The sequence below is a fragment of the Dermochelys coriacea genome, chromosome 1, assembly GCF_009764565.3.
Source record: "Dermochelys coriacea isolate rDerCor1 chromosome 1, rDerCor1.pri.v4, whole genome shotgun sequence".
NCBI classification, from domain to species: domain Eukaryota; kingdom Metazoa; phylum Chordata; order Testudines; family Dermochelyidae; genus Dermochelys; species Dermochelys coriacea.
The window spans coordinates 139,065,476-139,085,226 of NC_050068.2; the positions used below are offsets into that span (position 1 = coordinate 139,065,476).

A 19,751-nucleotide genomic window follows, 5' to 3' on the forward strand; every position below is an offset into this window, starting at 1 on the left:
GATGTGATGCTGTAGCTCACGAAAACTTATGCTCAAATAAATTTGTTAGTCTCTAGGGTGCCACAAGTACTCCTTTTCTTTTTGCGAATACAAACTAACAGGGCTGCTACTCTGAAACTTTAAAACTTTTACAGGTTTTATGCTCCTGAGGGAATTTACTGAGAATGGGAACTGTTAACTAACAATAGGAACATTAACAATGTCACTAGCAGGCAGGTTGCTACATTTCTGCCTCAGAGAATGAGCTCAATTAACTATCAATAGCAACATTAACAATGGTTTTGTTTTTTTCACATCAAGAACTGTGTTTCATTTCAAACATTAAAACAGTTTTGTAGGAATGCACAGAGCAGACTCTTATTCTTCTATCAATCCAGTGCTTATCTGCTATAAAATGAGCCTCGAGGCAATTTAATGGAAAGCACTGTCTGATTGCATTTCCAACCCTGGCAAAACAGCTGCTTGCTTTGTTGCAATGAAGGAACATAGGCAGGCATGCTGCTATATTTCTGCCTCGGGGGACAGAGCCTGCCCTCATGCCTAACAAGCTGAAGCCCTACCCCTCTACACCAGGTGCTCCATAGTAGCAAGGGTGAGGGACAGAGTCTCTCTTGCTTGTTCGCAGGCAGGCATGCCCAGCCCCAGCCCCTAATGGTGATTAATGTCTTCCATGCAGACATGTATGCCCATCCCCTCCCTCACCGCCCCCCCCCCCCCCGGGGCAGCGATTTGTGTCTCTGAGGGCTTCTCCAGGTGCTGGAACAGACACCCTGCCTGGGCTGTTGGGGAAGAGGCATGTGTCCCCCGCAGATTTCTTCTGTATTTTTCTGCACAGGGTCACAGAAATTTGTGGACCATAAGAATTCTGCACCCATGCAGTTGCTCAAAATTCCATCTGGAGTAGTTTATATAGAAGAAGGCAGATTAACTATTAACTTTACAGCCCTGACTTTAGTTCTCTCTCTCTTGATTTTTTCCCCTTCTTTTGTACTTTACTACTCATTATTAAACTTTCACAGCTAAAAGAAAGTTTTTTGTTATTTAACAATACCTAGCATTTTTATAGCCTTTATCTATTCAAAGAGCTACATTAAGTACCTATTAACCCCATTGTACAAGTGGGGAAAATGAGGCACACAGGTGAAGTGACTTCCCTAAAACCCCAAATCAATTTACTGGGAAAGCTAGGATTAGAATTTGGGAGTTCTAAGACCCCATGCTCTGGTATCCTTAAATCTTTGGCTGCCAGAAGCTGAGACTGGACAGCAGGGAATGGAGCACTCAAAAAATTGCCCTGTACTGTTCATTCCCTCTGAAGCATCTGGCACCAGCCACTGTTGAAAGACGGGATACTGGGCTAGATGAACCATTGGTCTGACCCATTATTATGTTCTTATGAGTTCCTGATTCTTCATCCTAGACCATGCTGCCTGTAATTGTATTTAGAAAGTATGTGTGTACAGTAAACAATCTTTAAATGGCAAGTATCTGTAGCAAAATTGTTGGTAGTGGATGGGTCTCTGGGTTGGCAGAACTTTTATGAAATAGCATGTCCTGTGTATATTTCTAATATGCCTCCTTTGTCTCACTGCATTCCTTTCACAGCACCTTCATGCCCGCTACGTCCTACAGCTGCTACATGAAACCAAGAAAGTCCTTAAACAGATGCCCAACATCATTCATCTGTCGACCTCCTACTCCAAGGAGATAACGATCTGTGGTATGATGACAGGGCATATAGCTGGTTTTGGCCACAGGGTGATATGGATATTCCTGACTGCAGCCATATCTGTAATTTTGAAGATGGTTTTAGAAAAGCGCAAATCTCTCCCAAACTACAACAACTCATGCTGCTGAGTTACCACTAGTATATTTTAAGAAAGCCAAAAATCTCCTCTCTTTTTTCATTCTGTCAGATGTTGTTTGGTGAGTCAGTGTTAAAACACAGATCCTGCACTAGAGTAGGGTGTTTTGGTTTTTTTTTTTTTTTGGAAAGTTGCACAACCATATATAAAATGCCACCTAGTGTTGTAAACATTTACTTTCTGCATCACCGCTTGACTTTCATGTCCTTGAGAAAGGGAACTTTCCATCACATCTGGCTCAACAATAATTTCAGTAAGAGTTTTCCTGAGTTAAGGGGTGATGCTTAGGTTGTGCTCCTTCTTGGTCTATGCTTTGTATCAAATAGATGAAGAGACTAAAAACTCTATGTTCAGTAAATCACGAGGAACCTTCTAGAATTTCCTAGTTGATATAAAATTTCCTAATAGGGCTGAAGGGTAGACATGTTATGAAACTCTTTGTGACGGGGTCCCCAGGGTGCAACCTGGACTGTGGGACTGCTGAGCCCTCCAAAATCCACCAGCCTGGGATGTCTCACATACTGTGATGTTGATGTGAAGGTACCAAACTCTGATAGGCACTGCACTTACAAAGGCAGGGGCACACCCAAATGAGTTATATGAATGATCTCCCAGCTACTCATGAACCAACTATAATAGAGAGGCTCCAGCCAATTCCCACAGCTTCCCAGGCTTGCACCCCAGAACTGTACCATCTTACACTGGCCAGAAGCAGAAAGTGGACATGCACCAGCCTTTGAAATCTGAGCAGATTTCCCAAGCGCTTTAGACAAACTCACTGGTAAGGATAAAACATTAAAATAAGTTTATTAACTACAGAAACTAGAATTTAAGTGATTATACATGGTAGGCATAAAGGTCAGAGATAGTTACCTTAAGAAAATAAAAATAGAAACACATTTTAAATCCTAAACTTTTACTCTAAGCAAGAGTAGATGAACACCTTTTCTCCCCCTGACAGATGGTACAAGCAGGTTACAGTTCCCCAATACACAGACTGGACTCCTTTTCCAGTCTGAAACCAAATTTCCCCCGTTCAAAAACTTTGTCTCCCAGACATGCTTCCAGGTGCTGAGATTTTGGGGGAGAAAAGAGAGAGGCCAAGTGATGATGTAACTGTCTCTCTACTTTCTTCCAGCTTGCTGGAAAGATCTTTGCTGTGATGTGGGGACCAGTCAGTCCCCATTGATCAAGCAGTTTCCATTATATATGTGCCTTCTGTAAGGAGTCTCTGGGATAGTGGATTCTTTCTTGTTGGGTGTTGATGAACCATTAATGCTGTCTGGCTATTGATGGCTACTCTTTTGTTGTAACTGAAAGGCTGGTTATGGGTGTTCCCAACCTCACAACATATTTCAGTAATACACGCATAGCAATACTTCATAACTCCACATACAATGACGGCACATACAATCCAACAGGATATTAATATTCAACAGATCAAGACTTTTAAAATGAAACCTCACAAAGCACACTTTGTACAAAATATATCATAATTATATCACAATGGTGAATATGGAGATTCCAGGGTGCTACTTTGAGGTAGCGCATGATGCCCCTATATTTCCCAGTTAATAAGATTAGAGTTATGGAGTATATGATAGAAACATCCTGCCACAGGTGTAGTCAGTACACTGAAATTCACCATGTTTCAGGCCAAGTTCAGCCATCTTTACGTTTAGTCGTACCTTACTCTGTGACTGCTGCCATTGATGGGGATGGCAGAATGAGGCCCTTGATTGACAACATGCCTGCCTCTGGAATAGATTATATTCATAGATTCATAGATACTAAGGTCAGAAGGGACCGTTCTGATCATCCAGTCCGACCTCCTGCACAATGCAGGCCACAGAATCTCACCCACCCACTCCTATGAAAAACCTCACCCATGTCTGAGCTATTGAAGTCCTTAAATCATGGTTCAAAGACTTCAAGGAGCAGAGAAGCCTCCCTCAAGTCAACCATGCCCCATGCTACAGAGGAAGGCGAAAAACCTCCAGGGCCTCTCCAATCTGCCCTGGAGGAAAATTCCTTCCCGACCCCAAATATGGCAATCAGCTAAACCCTGAGCATATGGGCAAGATTCACCAGCCAGATACCCAGGAAAGAATTTTCTATAGTAACTCAGATCCCATCCATCTAATATCCCATCTCAGGGGATTTGGCCTATTTACCCTGAATATTTAAAGATCAATTACTTACCAAAATCCCATTATCCCATCATACCATCTCCTCCATAAACTTATCGAGTAGAATCTTAAAACCAGATAGATCTCTTGCCCCCACTGCTTCCCTTGGAAGGCTATTCCAAAACTTCACTCCTCTGATGGTTAAAAACCTTCGTCTGATTTCAAGTCTAAACTTCCTGGTGGCCAGTTTATACCCATTTGTTCTTGTGTCCACATTGGTGCTGAGCTTAAATAATTCCTCTCCCTCTCCTATATTTATCCCTCTGATATATTTATAGAGAGCAATCATATCTCCCCTCAACCTTCTTTTAGTTAGGCTAAACAAGCCAAGCTCCTTAAGTCTCCTTTCATAAGACAAGTTTTCCATTCCTCGGATCATCCTAGTAGCCCTTCTCTGTACCTGCTCCAGTTTGAATTCATCCTTTTTAAACATGGGAGACCAGAACTGCACACAGTATTCTAGGTGAGGTCTCATCAGTGCCTTGTATAATGGTACTAAAACCTCCTTATCCCTACTGGAAATGCCTCTCCTGATGCATCCCAAAACCGCATTAGCTTTTTTCACAGCCATATCACATTGGCAGCTCATAGTCATCCTATGATCAACCAATACTCCAAGGTCCTTCTCCTCTTCCGTTACTTCTAATTGATGTGTCCCCAACTTATAGCTAAAATTCTTGTTATTAATCCCTAAATGCATAACCTTACACTTCTCACTATTAAATTTCATCCTATTACTATTACTCCAGTTTACAAGGTAATCCAGATCCTCCTGTATAATATCCCGATCCTTCTCCGAATTGGCAATACCTCCCAGCTTTGTATCATCTGCAAACTTTATTAGCACACTCCCACTTTTTGTGCCAAGGTCAGTAATAAAAAGATTAAATAAGATTGATCCCAAAACCAATCCCTGAGGAACTCCACTGGTAACCTCCCTCAAACCTGACAGTTCGCCTTTCAGTAGGACCCGTTGCAGTCTCCCCTTTAACCAATTCCTTATCCACCTTTTGATGTTCATATTGATCCCCATCTTCTCCAGTTTAACTAATAATTCCCCATGTGGCACGGTATCAGATGCCTTACTGAAATCTAGGTCAATTAGATCCACTGCATTTCCTTTATCTAAAAAGTCTGTTACTTTTTCAAAAAAGGAGATTAGGTTGGTTTGGCACGATCTACCTTTTGTAAAACCATGTTGTATTTTGTCCCATTTACCATTGACTTCAATGTCCTTAACTAATTTCTCCTTCAAAATTTTTTCCAGGACCTTGCATACTACAGATGTCAAACTACCTGGCCTGTAGTTACCCGGATCACTTTTTTTTCCTTTCTTAAATATAGGAACTATATTAGCAATTCTCCAATCATTCGGTACTATTCCTGAGTTTACAGATTCATTAAAAATTCTTGCTAATGGGCTTGCAATTTCAGGTGCCAATTCCTTTAATATTCTTGGATGAAGATTATCTGGGCCCCCCGATTTAGTCCCATTAAGCTGTTTCAGTTTCGCTTCTACCTCTGATATGGTAATATCTACCTCTATATCCTCTTTCCCATTTGTCAGGCTACCATTATCCCTAAGATCCTCTTTAGCCTTATTAAAGACTGAGGCAAAGTATTTGTTTAGATATTGGGCCATGCCTAGATTATCTTTAACCTCCACTCCATCCTCAGTGTTAAGCGGCCCCACTTCTTCCTTCTTAGTTTTCTTCTTATTTATATGGCTATAGAACCTTTTACTATTGGTTTTAATTCCCTTTGCAAGGTCCAACTCTACTCGACTTTTAGCCTGTCTCACTTGATCCCTACGTGTTCTGACCTCAATTAGGTAGCTTTCCTTGCTGATCCCTCCCATCTTCCACTCCCTGTATGCTTTCTGCTTCTTCTTAATCACCTCTCTAAGATGCTTGCTCATCCACCTTGGTCTACAACTCCTTCCTATGAATTTTTTCCCCTTTCTTGGGATACAGGCTTCCAATAGCTTCTGCAGCTTTGATTTAAAGTAATCCCAGGCCTCCTCTACCTTTAGATCCATAAGTTCTTCAGTCCAATCCACTTCCCTAACTAATTTCCTTAATTTTTGAAAGTCAGCCCTTTTGTAATCAAAAACCCTAGTTGCAGATTTATTTTTGTTAATCCTTCCATTTAGTTTGAACTGAATTAGCTCATGATCACTTGAGCCAAGATTGTCCCCTACAACCATTTCTTCTATGAGGTCCTCGCTACTCACCAAAATTAAATCTAAAATGGCATCCCCTCTAGTCGGTTCAGCAACTACTTGATGAAGGAATCCATCAGCTATCGCATCTAGGAAAATCTGAGCCCTATTATTATTACTAGCACTGGTCCTCCAGTCTATATCTGGGAAGTTAAAGTCTCCCATGATCATGCAGTTTCCATTAGTATTTACTTTATTAAAGACATTAAAAAGGGCTCTATCCATATCCAAATTAGATCCCGGTGGTCTATAGCAGACCCCAAGCACTATCATAGGAGAGGCTTTACTAGTTTTCTTCCCCAGTGTAATTTTTGCCCAGACGGACTCTGTCTTATCTATTGCATCGCTTCTTATTTCTTTACATTCTACCTCATCATTGATATACAATGCTACTCCACCCCCTTTACCTTTGTTTGTCTTTCCTAAAGAGCACATACCCTTCAATACCTGTAGTCCAGTCATGACTACTATTCCACCATGTTTCTGTTATCCCTATAATATCTGGTTTCACTTCCTGCACCAGTAGCTCTAGTTCATCCATTTTGTTACCTACACTCCTCGCATTGGTGTACAAACATCTTAATTTTTGCTGTTTGGACTCGCTCACATTTTGTACCCTATTAGGCACACTCATTCTACAGCCAGTATAACCTATTAGACTAGTATCCACACCGCCCTCGCTCCTTATATACATTCTCCTACCCATGCCTGTATCCTTTCTTACTTCATCTTCTTCCCTCTCAATGCTAAAATCTGGCGTGGAGATTTTCTGGACATCTCCCATCCATCTCCCCCCAATTCCTAGTTTAAAGCTCTCTTTATCAGTTGTGCCAGCCTCGATCCTAGAAGTCTATTTCCTTCCCTACTCAGATGAAGTCCATCCCGAGAGAACTGACCTCTGTCCGTGAATGCCTCCCATTCATTTGGCCATACATCCCAAAGCCCTCCTTATAGCACCACTGCCTAAGCCATCTGTTGACAGTCATAATCTTGTCAGACCTTTGTTGCCCTTCTCTAGGAACAGGAAGGATCCCGCTAAAGATCACCTGAGCCTCAATTTCCTTAAGCGTCTTCCCCAGCCTAGCATAGTCTCCCTTAATACTTTCCAGCGAGAATCTAGCCGTATCATTTGTTCCCACATGAAGGATAATTAGGGGATTCTTTCCCGCTCCCTTTAGGATCCTTTTCAACCTCATGTCTACATCCCGTATCTTAGCACCCGGAAGACAGCACACCCTTCTATTCTCAGGATCAGCTCTAGTTACAGGCCTGTCTATTCTTCTCGATAAAGAGTCCCCGATCACATAGACCTGCCTTTTCCTGGTGACAGTGCTATTCTCCAGTCTCTCCCCTGTTCCCTCTGGCTGCAAGTTCTTTCCATTCCTATTTTCCCTTACAATCTTCTTCAACCCATCCTGTATCCTCCTGGGGCTCATATTTGGTGTAGTCTCCCTTGACTCTTCCCCTTTTTCTATAGGACTAGCCTCTCTTCTCTTCTTCCTTACCCTTCCACCTTCAACAAGTACCTGCTGAGCCCCTTCTTCATTTTCCAACTCTGCAAACCTGTTCCTAAGCTATATTTCTCCTTCACTAGCCCGTCTTTTTCTCTGCCTGGTTCTTTGAGTCACATGTTTCCACTGACCACTTTCCTCATCCAGTCTCTCCTCAGAATTCCCCAGCCCTGCTTCCATCTGTGAGTCTGAGCTTTTCCCTTCAGATACCTCATATCTTTGCTCCATCATCTGCTCAAACCCCTTCCTAAACTCAACCAGACTTTCCACCTGCATCTCCAAACCTCGGATCTTTTCCTCCATCAGCTCTATCAGACGACATTTCATGCAGAAAAAACTCTTACCGGTTCCCCCCTCCAGGATCATGTACATACCACAGCTTCCACATCCAGTCATCCTCAATGTGTCTTCCACTACAGGAGTCACTCCCACAGCTGCCTCTGTATCTGTCATCTCCTTCCCACCTAAATCCTGTTAATCTGGGAAACACAAACCACACCAAAAAGACCACACCCCCCCAGCAAAAGCAAACCCCAAACAAGCACCACAATCCAAACTCCCCTTGCAAACTCCCACTCAAACTCCCCTGTTTAGAGCTCTGTTTGCTAGCTCCTGTGCCACTGCAGCTGTCTGTGGGTAGCAACATTGTAGGTAACAACATGTGTAATAGCCTTTTAAACCTTCTGCCTCCTAAAAGGATTAATGTCATTATAGGGCTTAATCTTTCTTTATGCAAGAAGTTAATTAATCTTCACACAGTGATGTAGTGTGACACAGGGGAGAAGTTTCAGAATGAAAAGTGCCTACCGTCCATGTGTTTTGATTATGCCATCATAGATTATAGATAAAAGGATAACAGAGCATGGGTAGGGAGTTTTAGCTGCAAAACAGAATAGTAATGGCTATAGTAACTGACAACTATAGCTTGTCCAAAGTTACTTACAATAATAAGTCACTATTAAGTGTACAATTGCAGGTGCAGATAAATACCAACATTTTTATAAGAGTTGGTTGAGCACGTAATGCAATTGCAAACAAGGGATTTTACATGTACAGCTGTGCACCTAAATGAGGTCTTTTAGGTAAACTATTGTTCACCAGACTTAAAAAAAAACAAAACACAAAAATCTGAACCAAATAAACATGTGTTCATGTTTGCTGACTGATCAGTGCTCTCTTGCTAATCAATATACATGTATCCTCCTATTTGTAGCCTCATTTGCACTATTTAAGCAGCATAAAAGATGTCCCTTCCTGCCATTCAAATAAATAATGGCCTTTGAAACCAAAAAGATGTTTTGTAGCAGATGAAAGCCTAATTTTTACTGATGTTGAGACCAAAATAATAACTTAAAATAAGATTTCCCCCACTCCAGATCCCCTTTGAACTCCATTCAGAAACTGAGGATTAAATATTATTCTGAAATATTTTCCTATCTGAACCCCCATAGCCCATTGAAGTCTTCAGGAGTGTTTAAATTGACTAAAATTGGCCTTGATTCAAGCGCTAACAGAATTACCCTATTAACAGTATGTTTCAGAGTAGCAGCCGTGTTAGTCTGTATTCGCAAAAAGAAAAGGAGTACTTGTGGCACCTTAGAGACTAACAAATTTATTAGAGCATAAGCTTTCGTGAGCTACAGCTCACTTCATCGGATGCATATGCATATGCATCCGATGAAGTGAGCTGTAGCTCACGAAAGCTTATGCTCTAATAAATTTGTTAGTCTCTAAGGTGCCACAAGTACTCCTTTTCTTTTTCCTCTTAACAGTAAAATGCCTCTGCCCACCCCATTTTTAATACTGATGGTGAAAGCATGAAATCTTTGAGTATATTTATGTCAATTTGGAAACTTTTAAATGTTTATTTGGATGATGAGTTAAGAGCCCGATTAAGTTAAGAGCCCGATTCTGACTCCCCTTCTCATCCAGGTGAAATTCACTCCTATGCAGAGGGGGCCTATGCACCAGTTAAATCCCACTTAGTCCACTTTGAAGACTTAAAGTAGTGCAGGATCCCTTACATAGGGGTGAATTCCTCCTTTTGAATAGTACTTTGTACTATTCCACAAGAAACCCCCCTGACAGAGCTAAAACTGGCATTATTGGTGCATCTTGTTCTTGGAAAGATTATTTATACTTTCTCTGCCCATCCCCACCCATAACAGCCAAACTCTGGTCCTGAATTAGACAAATAGAACAGATGCTATATAATATATGTCAGATAACAAGGTGATGTTTTTTAAAAAATAAATAGTATTTTAAAATCCCATTAATTTACATGTGAACATACGATTAATTTAGTTGCCCTATTAAGCATGGTCGTCTGCTTAAGTACCAGTGTGCATATTAGCTATGCTCATAGGTATGCTGAACACTTATTTCTAGGTTCCTATCTTTTTCTCATAGGTATTTGTAGGACACCCCTCACTGGTAACAAAGCACAGATATAAGAACTAAGATTCATAATATGTTTGTTCATAATGTACCCATCTCCTCAAGTACCTAACTCTTTTCAAGGTTGCAAGTGATCTTCTACCCTCCAACACACCCACATAAAAAGATTAAAGCTTCATGCAAGGCTATTGTAGGTGCACTTCAGTATGTAATTGCCAGATTTAGGTGTGCAGCTCAGGCATGCCTCTTTGAAAATGCAGTCTGTATAATCCAAATTGCAAGGGCAGTTCTACAAGAGAAAATGTGATAAAATCATATTGACACCTACTGTAGTTTTTAATTCCAGTTTTTTCATTTAATCAGAGTGGTATAACAGACTTTGTCACAAAACTTTGAATATCCTGTTCCCTCTAGGTGATTTGCATGGAAAACTGGATGATCTTTTGCTGATATTCTACAAGGTAATTAGATGCTTTATTCCTGAGCATTTTCACTCTTTAGGTTGGCGCTAGGATAGCAACTGCATACCACACAGGTATTGTTAGGTACTGTGTATGTGATATATATTCACAGAACAGTAGGTTGTGCTAGTTCTTTGGCTACTGCTATCTTTCCACCTCAGCAACCAAATGGCCATTTTGAAGAGAGAAATCTGGGTGTCTTTGGCTCTCTGACAATTTTACTGAATGCCAAGCAGAGGGCATAGACTAGTGTGATAAATCAAAATGAGAGATGGCTTCTTGAACCTTCTACAAAATCCTGGTGCTACTGTAATATTTTATAAAGGCTCAGCTCTTCAAAAAGAGAGAGCCAAATTCATCCCTGGTGAAACCCTACATCATGGCTGATTTAGCCGTCATGAAGAATGCAGCAGTTTTCTCAAACCTCTCCAAACCCATTTACGCTTCCAATCAATATCTACAAAAGTGCTTTTTTTTTTTTTTTTACTATTTACAGGAAATGAAGTGCAGAGCACTTCTATCTGCTTAAAAGCTTCCCCTTTTTTGAAAGCAGTCATGCAAGTTTGCACAAAATGAAAATATCTTAGGCATCCTCCATTTAGCCTTCAACGGCTGTTCATGTGTTTCATGTGAAATAAAACATAATTATGCTTTGCTAATGTGGAAAAAATGAAACTCCAGGCTGTCTTCTCTGCAGTTGTATATTTAGCTGAAGGCATAAGAATTTTTCTACAATACGTTCCAAATTTATTTTCTTTTTAGTATGATTCACCACCTTACAGTTTAACAGATACTCCCTCTGATTTCTTTTTGTGACTGATTATTCTGTATTCATCTGCAATGGCTGGCATGAGTTAATCCAGGTGCTTGAATGATGTTATACCTCTTTGTTTAATTGGCTCAGTTACACTTTCCACTCATCCGTCAGCTGCAAACTTGAATATTTTGTCCAAGCAGAAACCTAATTTAAAAAATATTAGTACAATACTGATCTAAGCAGGGGTCAACTTCCCATATTATTAAGTTACCAATTTTAGCTACTTCTTTGCTTTCTTGCCTTTTAGCTGATAGTTCAATGAGACAACTTTTCCATTTCCAAATTGCATATTAGAACAGCATGATAGAACAGTTGGATTCAGCCTACTTCCAATACTCAAAACACATGGCATGGTAAAACACTCTATTTTGGGAGTGAATACTTGAATGTTTATAGCTGCAAACAGCCCTGGATATGACGTACCATTTTAAAATATGGCATTGGAGAACAAGGTTTGTCTCTTAATCAGGATGAAATAATGAAAACAGCTCTCGGCATGAGGGATGAAATCATGACTCTGCTGGAATCAATGGCCAAACTGCCTTTGACATCAGTGGGGCCAGGACTTTACCCAAAGCCTTCCATAGTTAGGAGGTTATTGACAGGATCCTTTCATCAAACTACATAAAAAAGCAAACATTTTGTCATGACTTCTGAGTGGTCAGGGAATTCAGGATTGAGGATCTTACTTATGTGGAGAGTAATTAATTGTTGCAGATAGGTATAGCTCAGTCTTCAACATAGATTTACATAGCCCTTAGGTTTAGGAATTCCCCAGTGACACTGTCCTGACAAGTCCTTGATGTGTCACCAAGTCCCAGGGGCTCCTGCATGGGGAGGTGTATGTATAGGGGCCTACCAAATTCACGATCCATTTTGGTCAATTTCATGGTCATAGGATTTTTAAAATAATAAATGTCATGATTTCAGCTATTTAAAACTGAAATTTCACAATGTTGTAATTATAGGGATCCTGACCCAAAAAACAGTTGTGGGAGGAGGGGAAGGTCACAAGGTTATTGTAGAGAAGATTGCAGTACTGCTACCCTTACTTCTGTGTTCCTGCTAGCAGTGGTGCTTCCTTCAGAGCTGGGCAGCTGGAGAGCAGCAGCTGCTGGCCAGAAGCCCGGCTCTGAAAGCAGAGCTATTGCTAGCACCAGCACAGAAGTAAGGGTGGCATGGTACGGTATTGCCTGCAGAGCTGGGCACCCGGCCAACAGCAGCTGCTCTCTGGCTGCCCAGCTCTGAAGCAGCACAGAAGTAAGGGTGACAATACTGCAACCCCCCTAAAATAACCTTGAGACCCCCCTGCAATTCCCTTTTGGGTCGGGACCCCCAATTTGAGAAACACTGGTCTCCCCCGTGAAATCTGTATAATATAGGATAAAACACACAAAAGACCAGATTTCACAGGGAGAGACCAGATTTCATGGTCCATGATGCGTTTTTCATGGCTATAAATTTGGTAGGGCCCTATGTATGTGCAACTGACTATGCTGGCTCTGCACATCCCAGGGATGCACCATATGTCAGGCGTGTTCTTGGGTAGGGGAGGTGGCGTATAGGCCATGGCTGTTGCATGGCCACTTTTCATGGGCATAGTCAGCACAAAAGGGTCATGAATGAATTTTCCTTCCTCCTGCTGCCTAATCCTACAAGCTCCAGATCCTCAACTTGTGTAAAGCATAGTTCAGTTGAAGGAAATGGAGCTGCAGTTTACATCAGCTGGGGATCCGGCCAGCACTACATCTGGGATCCATTTGCAACTCTATCAGCACCACGTTCTTAAACTTAAAAGGAATTTCTTCCTTTGAGATAACAAGTACTGTTAGCTCCCCATCAGAGGGAAAAAAGAAAAGGAGTACTTGTGGCACCTTAGAGACTAACAAATGTATTTGAGCATAAGCTTTTGTGAGCTACAGCTCACTGCATCCGATGAAGTGAGCTGTAGCTCACAAAAGCTTATGCTCAAATAAATTTGTTAGTCTCTAAGGTGCCACAAGTACTCATTTTCTTTTTGTGAATACAGACTAACACGGCTGCTACTCTGAAACCAGTCCTTTTTGTGACCTTTAATTCAGAATTGGAGGGAAGTTGCTGCAGGGGATGTTACTGCTTTTGCAACATTCCCAGCCTGTGATCTCCAGAGAATTGAGAGACCAGAATGAGAAATCAAATACTGCTGTCTTTGAATAGCAGGGCGAACAGCAATCATCAGACGCCTGATCCAAACCCACTGAAATCAATGGAAAGATGTCCTGTTACTTCATTAGGCTTTGGATCATGCCTTAGGCCACCAATTTGCATACAATAGTGGGCCCCATCAGTGTCCCATTTCACTCCCCCAGAATGAAGTCAATTGGGAGGCACTTTGTCAAGGAATCTCATAGCTGCCCAAGAAATGCTGAGTAACTTGTGCTGTGCCCCGGGGATGTAATGCTTTGGGTGACTTCACAGTATTGGAGTTGGACTGTGTTAATGTGTATGGTGATGATGTGTCAGTAATGAGTCTGTATGCCAATGTCTAGCAGGTTTCTTTCTGGCAGGGTGATCTCTATAGTAAGTCAGAAGTGAAATAAACAGTTCTAACATTCATACCCCTTAGAAATGATGGAGGTACAAACATTGACGTCATGCTTCCTGTAAGCTGACAGGTTTCAGAGTAGCAGATGAAGTGAGCTGTAGCTCACGAAAGCTTATGCTCTAATAAATTTGTTAGTCTCTAAGGTGCCACAAGTACTCCTTTTCTTTTTGTAAGCTGACAGTAGCCACTGGTATGTTGACAACCAATGCGGGTAAAACATAGTAGAATAGATTCACTCAGGTATATCTCTAAATTGTCATTCATAAAAATGAATTGCCTTATATCTTCTGAACTATGAAGTGTGGATTATTACGATACCTACAAATCCCAGATCCCTGGTCCCCTGAATCTGAGAACTTTTCAGATCATAGCTTTCTTCCTGAGTATGCTAACTCCAGGCTTCTCAGACTTTTTCACTCTTAACAGTAGAGTGTCTCATGGGCACCTCGCCTCCCATTCACAACGAACAGACTTCCTCCTCACCATTTGCAATTGTATCACTTCCCCCCCAGCAATGGCATTTATGGGAAAATAATATTACATTAGGAGAGTAATGATTTGATTTCTCCTTTTTAATATAATTTAGCAAGTGGAAGCAAGGCTTAGCGTTAGTACCATGTGAGGCATCAGATTTCCATGAGTCATCAGAAAGTGCTTTGCAAACCTCCAGTAGTCCAGAGATCACAGTGTGGGAACCTCTGTCCTAAAGAGGAGAGAACAATGTGACAGCACTGTCTCTCTAAATCCATGTGTTATGTAGATGACCTAGCAATATAACCTGTGTTGCTTGCAGCTCCACTTCTTCATATTATAAAAACAACCATAACATGAAATACAATCTGAAAACCTCTAGCCTTTGTTTTTGGAAATTCATTTCAATCTATGCCTGTTAAGTACATTGTCTCACCAACTTTGCTGGTTTTGTTTCCTCCTGCAGAACGGCCTGCCTTCAGAAGAAAAACCTTACCTTTTTAATGGAGATTTTGTGGATCGGGGGAAAAATTCCATTGAAATACTTATTATCCTGTTTGCCTTTCTTCTTGTCTACCCCAACCATTTACACTTGAACAGAGGGAACCATGAAGACCATATCATGAATCTGAGGTAACATTTTCTTCTGTTCTTTTTCCATGCAAATGTCACAGAGTTGAATGCCTTTTTGATCCTTTTGCTATGGTTATGATGAATGTAGTTGCCACAGGTTTGTCTCATACAGAAACAAATGTTTTATTAGATGTTAATTCTTCATCTTAATCTAGCAGGGGGAAGGGATATTTCTACTAACCACCTTAAACATGGATCTGATTCATTTCTCTCTCAGGGACCAATTCACAGCCCACTGAAGTCAATCAACTTTGCAGAGCTTTCAAGTATATGAGATTTTGAGGCACAATCCATATTTTGTTTGAATCGGGTTGCCTGTTCCACAGCACCAATAGGGCAGGTGGTGTTCCATCACCAAACAAGTGATGCTCTCTGTCCAAATACGTTGTAACACCAGGAGAAATGCACTAAGATAGGAGCCAGGAGAACATGAGCTAAAATCCTACCTCTACTGACTGCTGTTTCTCAGCATCAGAGACTTCCTTCATTGTACAAATAAGTTAATTGAAAGGCTGCACAAAGTGATCTCGGGAAAAGCTAAGGATGTGGGCAGACCCAAGTCTCATCCATTCAGCCACACTGCATCTCAGAAAAAAAATGTGCCAAAGCAACGTTAGAAGCTATCCTGATTGTACCCACAGGTCTCACCGCTGGACAACGCTTCTCCCAGTCATAGGAAGAGAATCCAGCAATCCTGATCCCCAACATTCTACTGCTGTCTAGCAAATAGTTGCCTGACCAAATAGTAAGAGCTGAGTTGTGTCCCTCTCTTGTGATCATTACACGGAGGGGAAATTACCCTATTAGCTCAAGTGGTAGAGAACTATGCAGGGGAGCTCAGGTTCAGAATTCAAACCTTGTTGATGTTCCATGGGAGAGGATCCTTGTGGCTGCAAATAATGACATTTATTTTTCCAGGGTTGTTTTTTACAAAACTGCTTTGTTTAATTCACACCGTGAGACAATATCCTTAAAAATGGAGTTTGTAGTGAAAAAACATCCATCAATTATGGTGTGATGTGCAAGAAAGCTATGGTGTTCCAATTATGGTCATTTGTCACATATTTTGAGTGGTTGTATCACACATTGGCTAATTTGAAGGCTGAGAGATGTGGGGCATTGGACACCAGGACTTCATTCCACTGAAATCAGTGAAGTTACAATATATAAAACCAACAGAAGATCAGAATACTGTCCTTTGAAGAACTGACATGGTGGGCGAGCTTTTGGAAAGAACGTAAATGATTTAAGAGGACAGTTCCCATTGACTTTCACTGGGACTTGTGCTCTGAAGTCACTTAGGTGCTTTTGAAAATCCGTAAGGCAAAAGAATTGCATGAAATTTCTCTTCTGCTAATGGGCAAAAGCTCACCAATTCCTTTTGCTCTGGGTTCTGTTTCTGCCCAGAAAGTTCTGGCTCCATTAACATTGTATAATGGTCAAAACTCATTCTCAACCAAATGAATCAAGGTAGAGGAAAGCCATTTGTGTATACTGTTAAATCAGGAAAATGTCTGGAAAAGTTATGGGGGATGGAAGAGGAAAGAGGGAATGGAGAATTCCTAGAAGTTACTGTAGTTTTCATTTTTTGTAATTATTGTTAAAGATTTACAGTGTATACACTAGCTATAATGGCAGATGTAATGTTTCACATGAATCATAGAAACTATTGCCAGGTTATAGTGAAAAGTGATCATGCAGAAAGCCAGTTTGTGATGCTGTCTCTGTTTTTTCAGATATGGCTTCACAAAAGAAGTTATGAAGAAGTACCGGGTAATATATCTTCTCTCCCCACTTATTTGCTTCCAACATGTGCAAACTGAAGTGTGTGTCAACAAGAAGATTTGTTCTCAGGAATGTAGTATAAATACAGAGTAATTCCATCAAGATCAGTGGAATTATTTTGCATTTATACAAGTGTAACCGTGAGATTAGAATTTGAATGATTAGTTTTACTTATGTCCAGAGATGTATGAGGTAAAATAGGAAAAGTTTATGAAGCCAAACAATAAACATCAGAAAAAAAAGATGCTAAAAGAGTAACAAAATGATCAAGGCAGAATCAAGTAGTCCTGAAGGCAAATTTTGGAGTGTATATATTCATATTATATATCTAGGTTAAACCAATGGGCATAATTGTTCATACAGATTATTGAAGTTCGAGCAAAACAATGAGGTCAAAAGAAACTTCCACATTATTTACTTGTTGTGATAAGCACCAATGTCTTTCAAGAATGATATCTAATAAAATAATATATTTTACAGTCCCATGGCAAACAAATTTTAAATCTTCTGCAAGATGTTTATAGCTGGCTTCCCCTTGCCACTGTAATTGACAGCAAAGTACTAATTGTACATGGAGGAATATCAGACACCACTGATTTGGATTTCCTGAATTTATTTAGGAGAAATAAGGTAAGAGACCGTACTTCTGTAGTGTTACCTTTATTCTGTTTATGATTTCTGAAAGTGTTTACTAGTAAAAATATTAAGGTAAAGTTATCTAAGCATTTTCTAGATTTAGAGAAAACAGTAGATATTACCTAAAGAAAATACAGCAAATAGAGACAATGACTTCTTCAGAAGGAAACATTTGTGGTGAATGGTGCCAATGGACATTTTGAGCCAAATCTTCAGCTGGTGTAAATGAGGATATATTGTCCGATTCACTACTGGGTTACTCCAGTTTTATCCTGGTGTTATTCCATTGATTTCAAATGAGTTAAACCAGAGTAATGCTAGAGTAAAGAGTGGAGAATCAGGTCCGTGTTTCTCAGTGAATACTATTTCATCCCCAGTGTTATTGATAAAGGGGCAGATTTTCAACATAGGTATCTAACTTCCAATGGAATTAGGTACTGAAGTTTCTACCGGGAGTTCAAGAACTGTGTCTGGTGAAAAGTTAAAACTCAGAGTTTAAATCCAGAGTAGTGATTGAGTTAATATTTCCTTCAAGCAGTTGTTGCTGAGATATAGAGCATATGATGAAATATAGTGCATCTTTGATTTTTTTTTTGTATTTATATAAACATCAGTAAATATGCACTGATGAGTCTGTCTTTTAGATGAAGTCTGTGCTAAGACCACCGAAATCAAGCACAGAGAGAAACCATGACCCGGAAAGAACTGACTTCGTAGAGTACTCTCCTATAATAAGAGTCAAGAGATGCCTTCCTGGACAGGATATTGATGTCAAAGGAATGACCAGGCCTTCATCATCTAGCCATAGAAGACGATACACCGGTGATCTATTGGATGTTGGGGAGCACAGGTGGCTGCTTCATGATGGTGCTAACTCTGGCCCGCTCCTAGAGGCACAGTATCTAGAGTCCGGTGTTCACATGCCGAGCGTGCCTTCAGAATTAACAGCAAAGGAATGGAAACAAGTATGTGAAACCAAATACAGACTTCTTAAAAAACAAACTATCTGTATAGACAAATGGAATTTATTTTGTGTAAACAAGATGTTTTGATTCTGAGATGAATAGAGAAAACTTTTTTTCTTTCAGACATCATTTTTGGCAGTGAAGGCGATTTTCATCTACCTTCTGCCTCTGGTCATTCAAATGCATTTCAAGACACATCACTTTATTCTACAAATAAATATGTTTTATGTACTATATTTCCTCAGTGTTCAAAATGTCTCAATAGCAAACATTTCAATTCATTTCAATAGTATCTGATGCAGTTGAGTGTCCTTGTGTGGTAGGATCTGATAGTACAAAAGGTACATTTAGTTTCAATGGACTATAATTTCACAGTTGTCAGTCAAAAACTGCACCTATTTTGTGGTAGCAATGCACACACAAGCAGGCTTGGGGAGCTGGACGCTGACCTACCCAACAAATCCCAACTCTTCGGGTTTGTGGTATGCAGGGCCTGCTGTTTGTTCAGGGAGAAGGGATTTATCTTTGTCATTTTCCATCCACTTTTGCTTTGTTTACCAAAGAACAAGATTAAGCCCTCAGTGTATAGTAATTTAATGAATTCTGACAACTCTGTGATTTTAATTCACAGAGCTGTTTGTAATCTGAAAAAATAATTGTAAGGTAGTGTATTTTTTCTAAGTTTCTCTTTGGTCAGCTCCTTTAAGCAGAAGTGAATGGTTATATTGGCTTCTCTGTGGGCAACTCTCTTCTAACATAGGAAACCTGCCTCCTGCCACTGACCCATGTGACTTAGGAAAGCAAGTCCTTAAACTAATACAATGGAGATTGATAAAACTCTAGTGTAGAAATGAGACTATTCTTTTGAAATGTGAATCTTCCAAAGACAACAGAAAACAAAAAGCAAATGTTTTGTTCTCTCTGGAGAGTATTAGTTTCTGAAATTGATTGGAAATACAGTATAAAATCTACCTAGTGATTTACATTTAAAAACTCAACTCAGATGGCTTTTGTTTAATAAAGGCAAATAAAAAGAAATGTTTTCCAAGCAAAAGGAATACATTAGTTTAAGGAAATAAAGAAAACCTGTGAAAACTATATTGGCATCTAGCTGTATCTTATTGTGCTTGGGGCCCCTGTGATAGCCAGCATTTCTAAATAATGTCCCAGGTTGTAGCCTATGTTGTACTAATTGTCAGTAATCATGTGCGTTGGT

At 40.3% G+C, this 19,751-nt stretch overlaps 1 protein-coding gene across 7 annotated transcripts in view; it reads left to right on the forward strand.

The window, feature by feature from the left end:
* Window positions 1–19,751, forward strand: part of PPEF1 (protein phosphatase with EF-hand domain 1) — a 73,308-nt gene that overhangs the window by 37,900 nt on the left and 15,657 nt on the right. For all 7 annotated transcript variants that reach the window (XR_006277729.1, XM_043504513.1, XM_038385418.2 and 4 more), the window contains 6 exons: window positions 1,606–1,720; window positions 10,598–10,644; window positions 14,983–15,149; window positions 16,886–16,922; window positions 17,415–17,564; window positions 18,215–18,535. Coding sequence is in view for 6 of the 7 variants with exons in the window: in XM_043504513.1 (XP_043360448.1) it covers window positions 1,606–1,720; window positions 10,598–10,644; window positions 14,983–15,149; window positions 16,886–16,922; window positions 17,415–17,564; window positions 18,215–18,535 (837 nt within the window). In the remaining variant the exon portion in view is untranslated. The remainder of the gene's footprint in view (window positions 1–1,605; window positions 1,721–10,597; window positions 10,645–14,982; window positions 15,150–16,885; window positions 16,923–17,414; window positions 17,565–18,214; window positions 18,536–19,751) is intronic.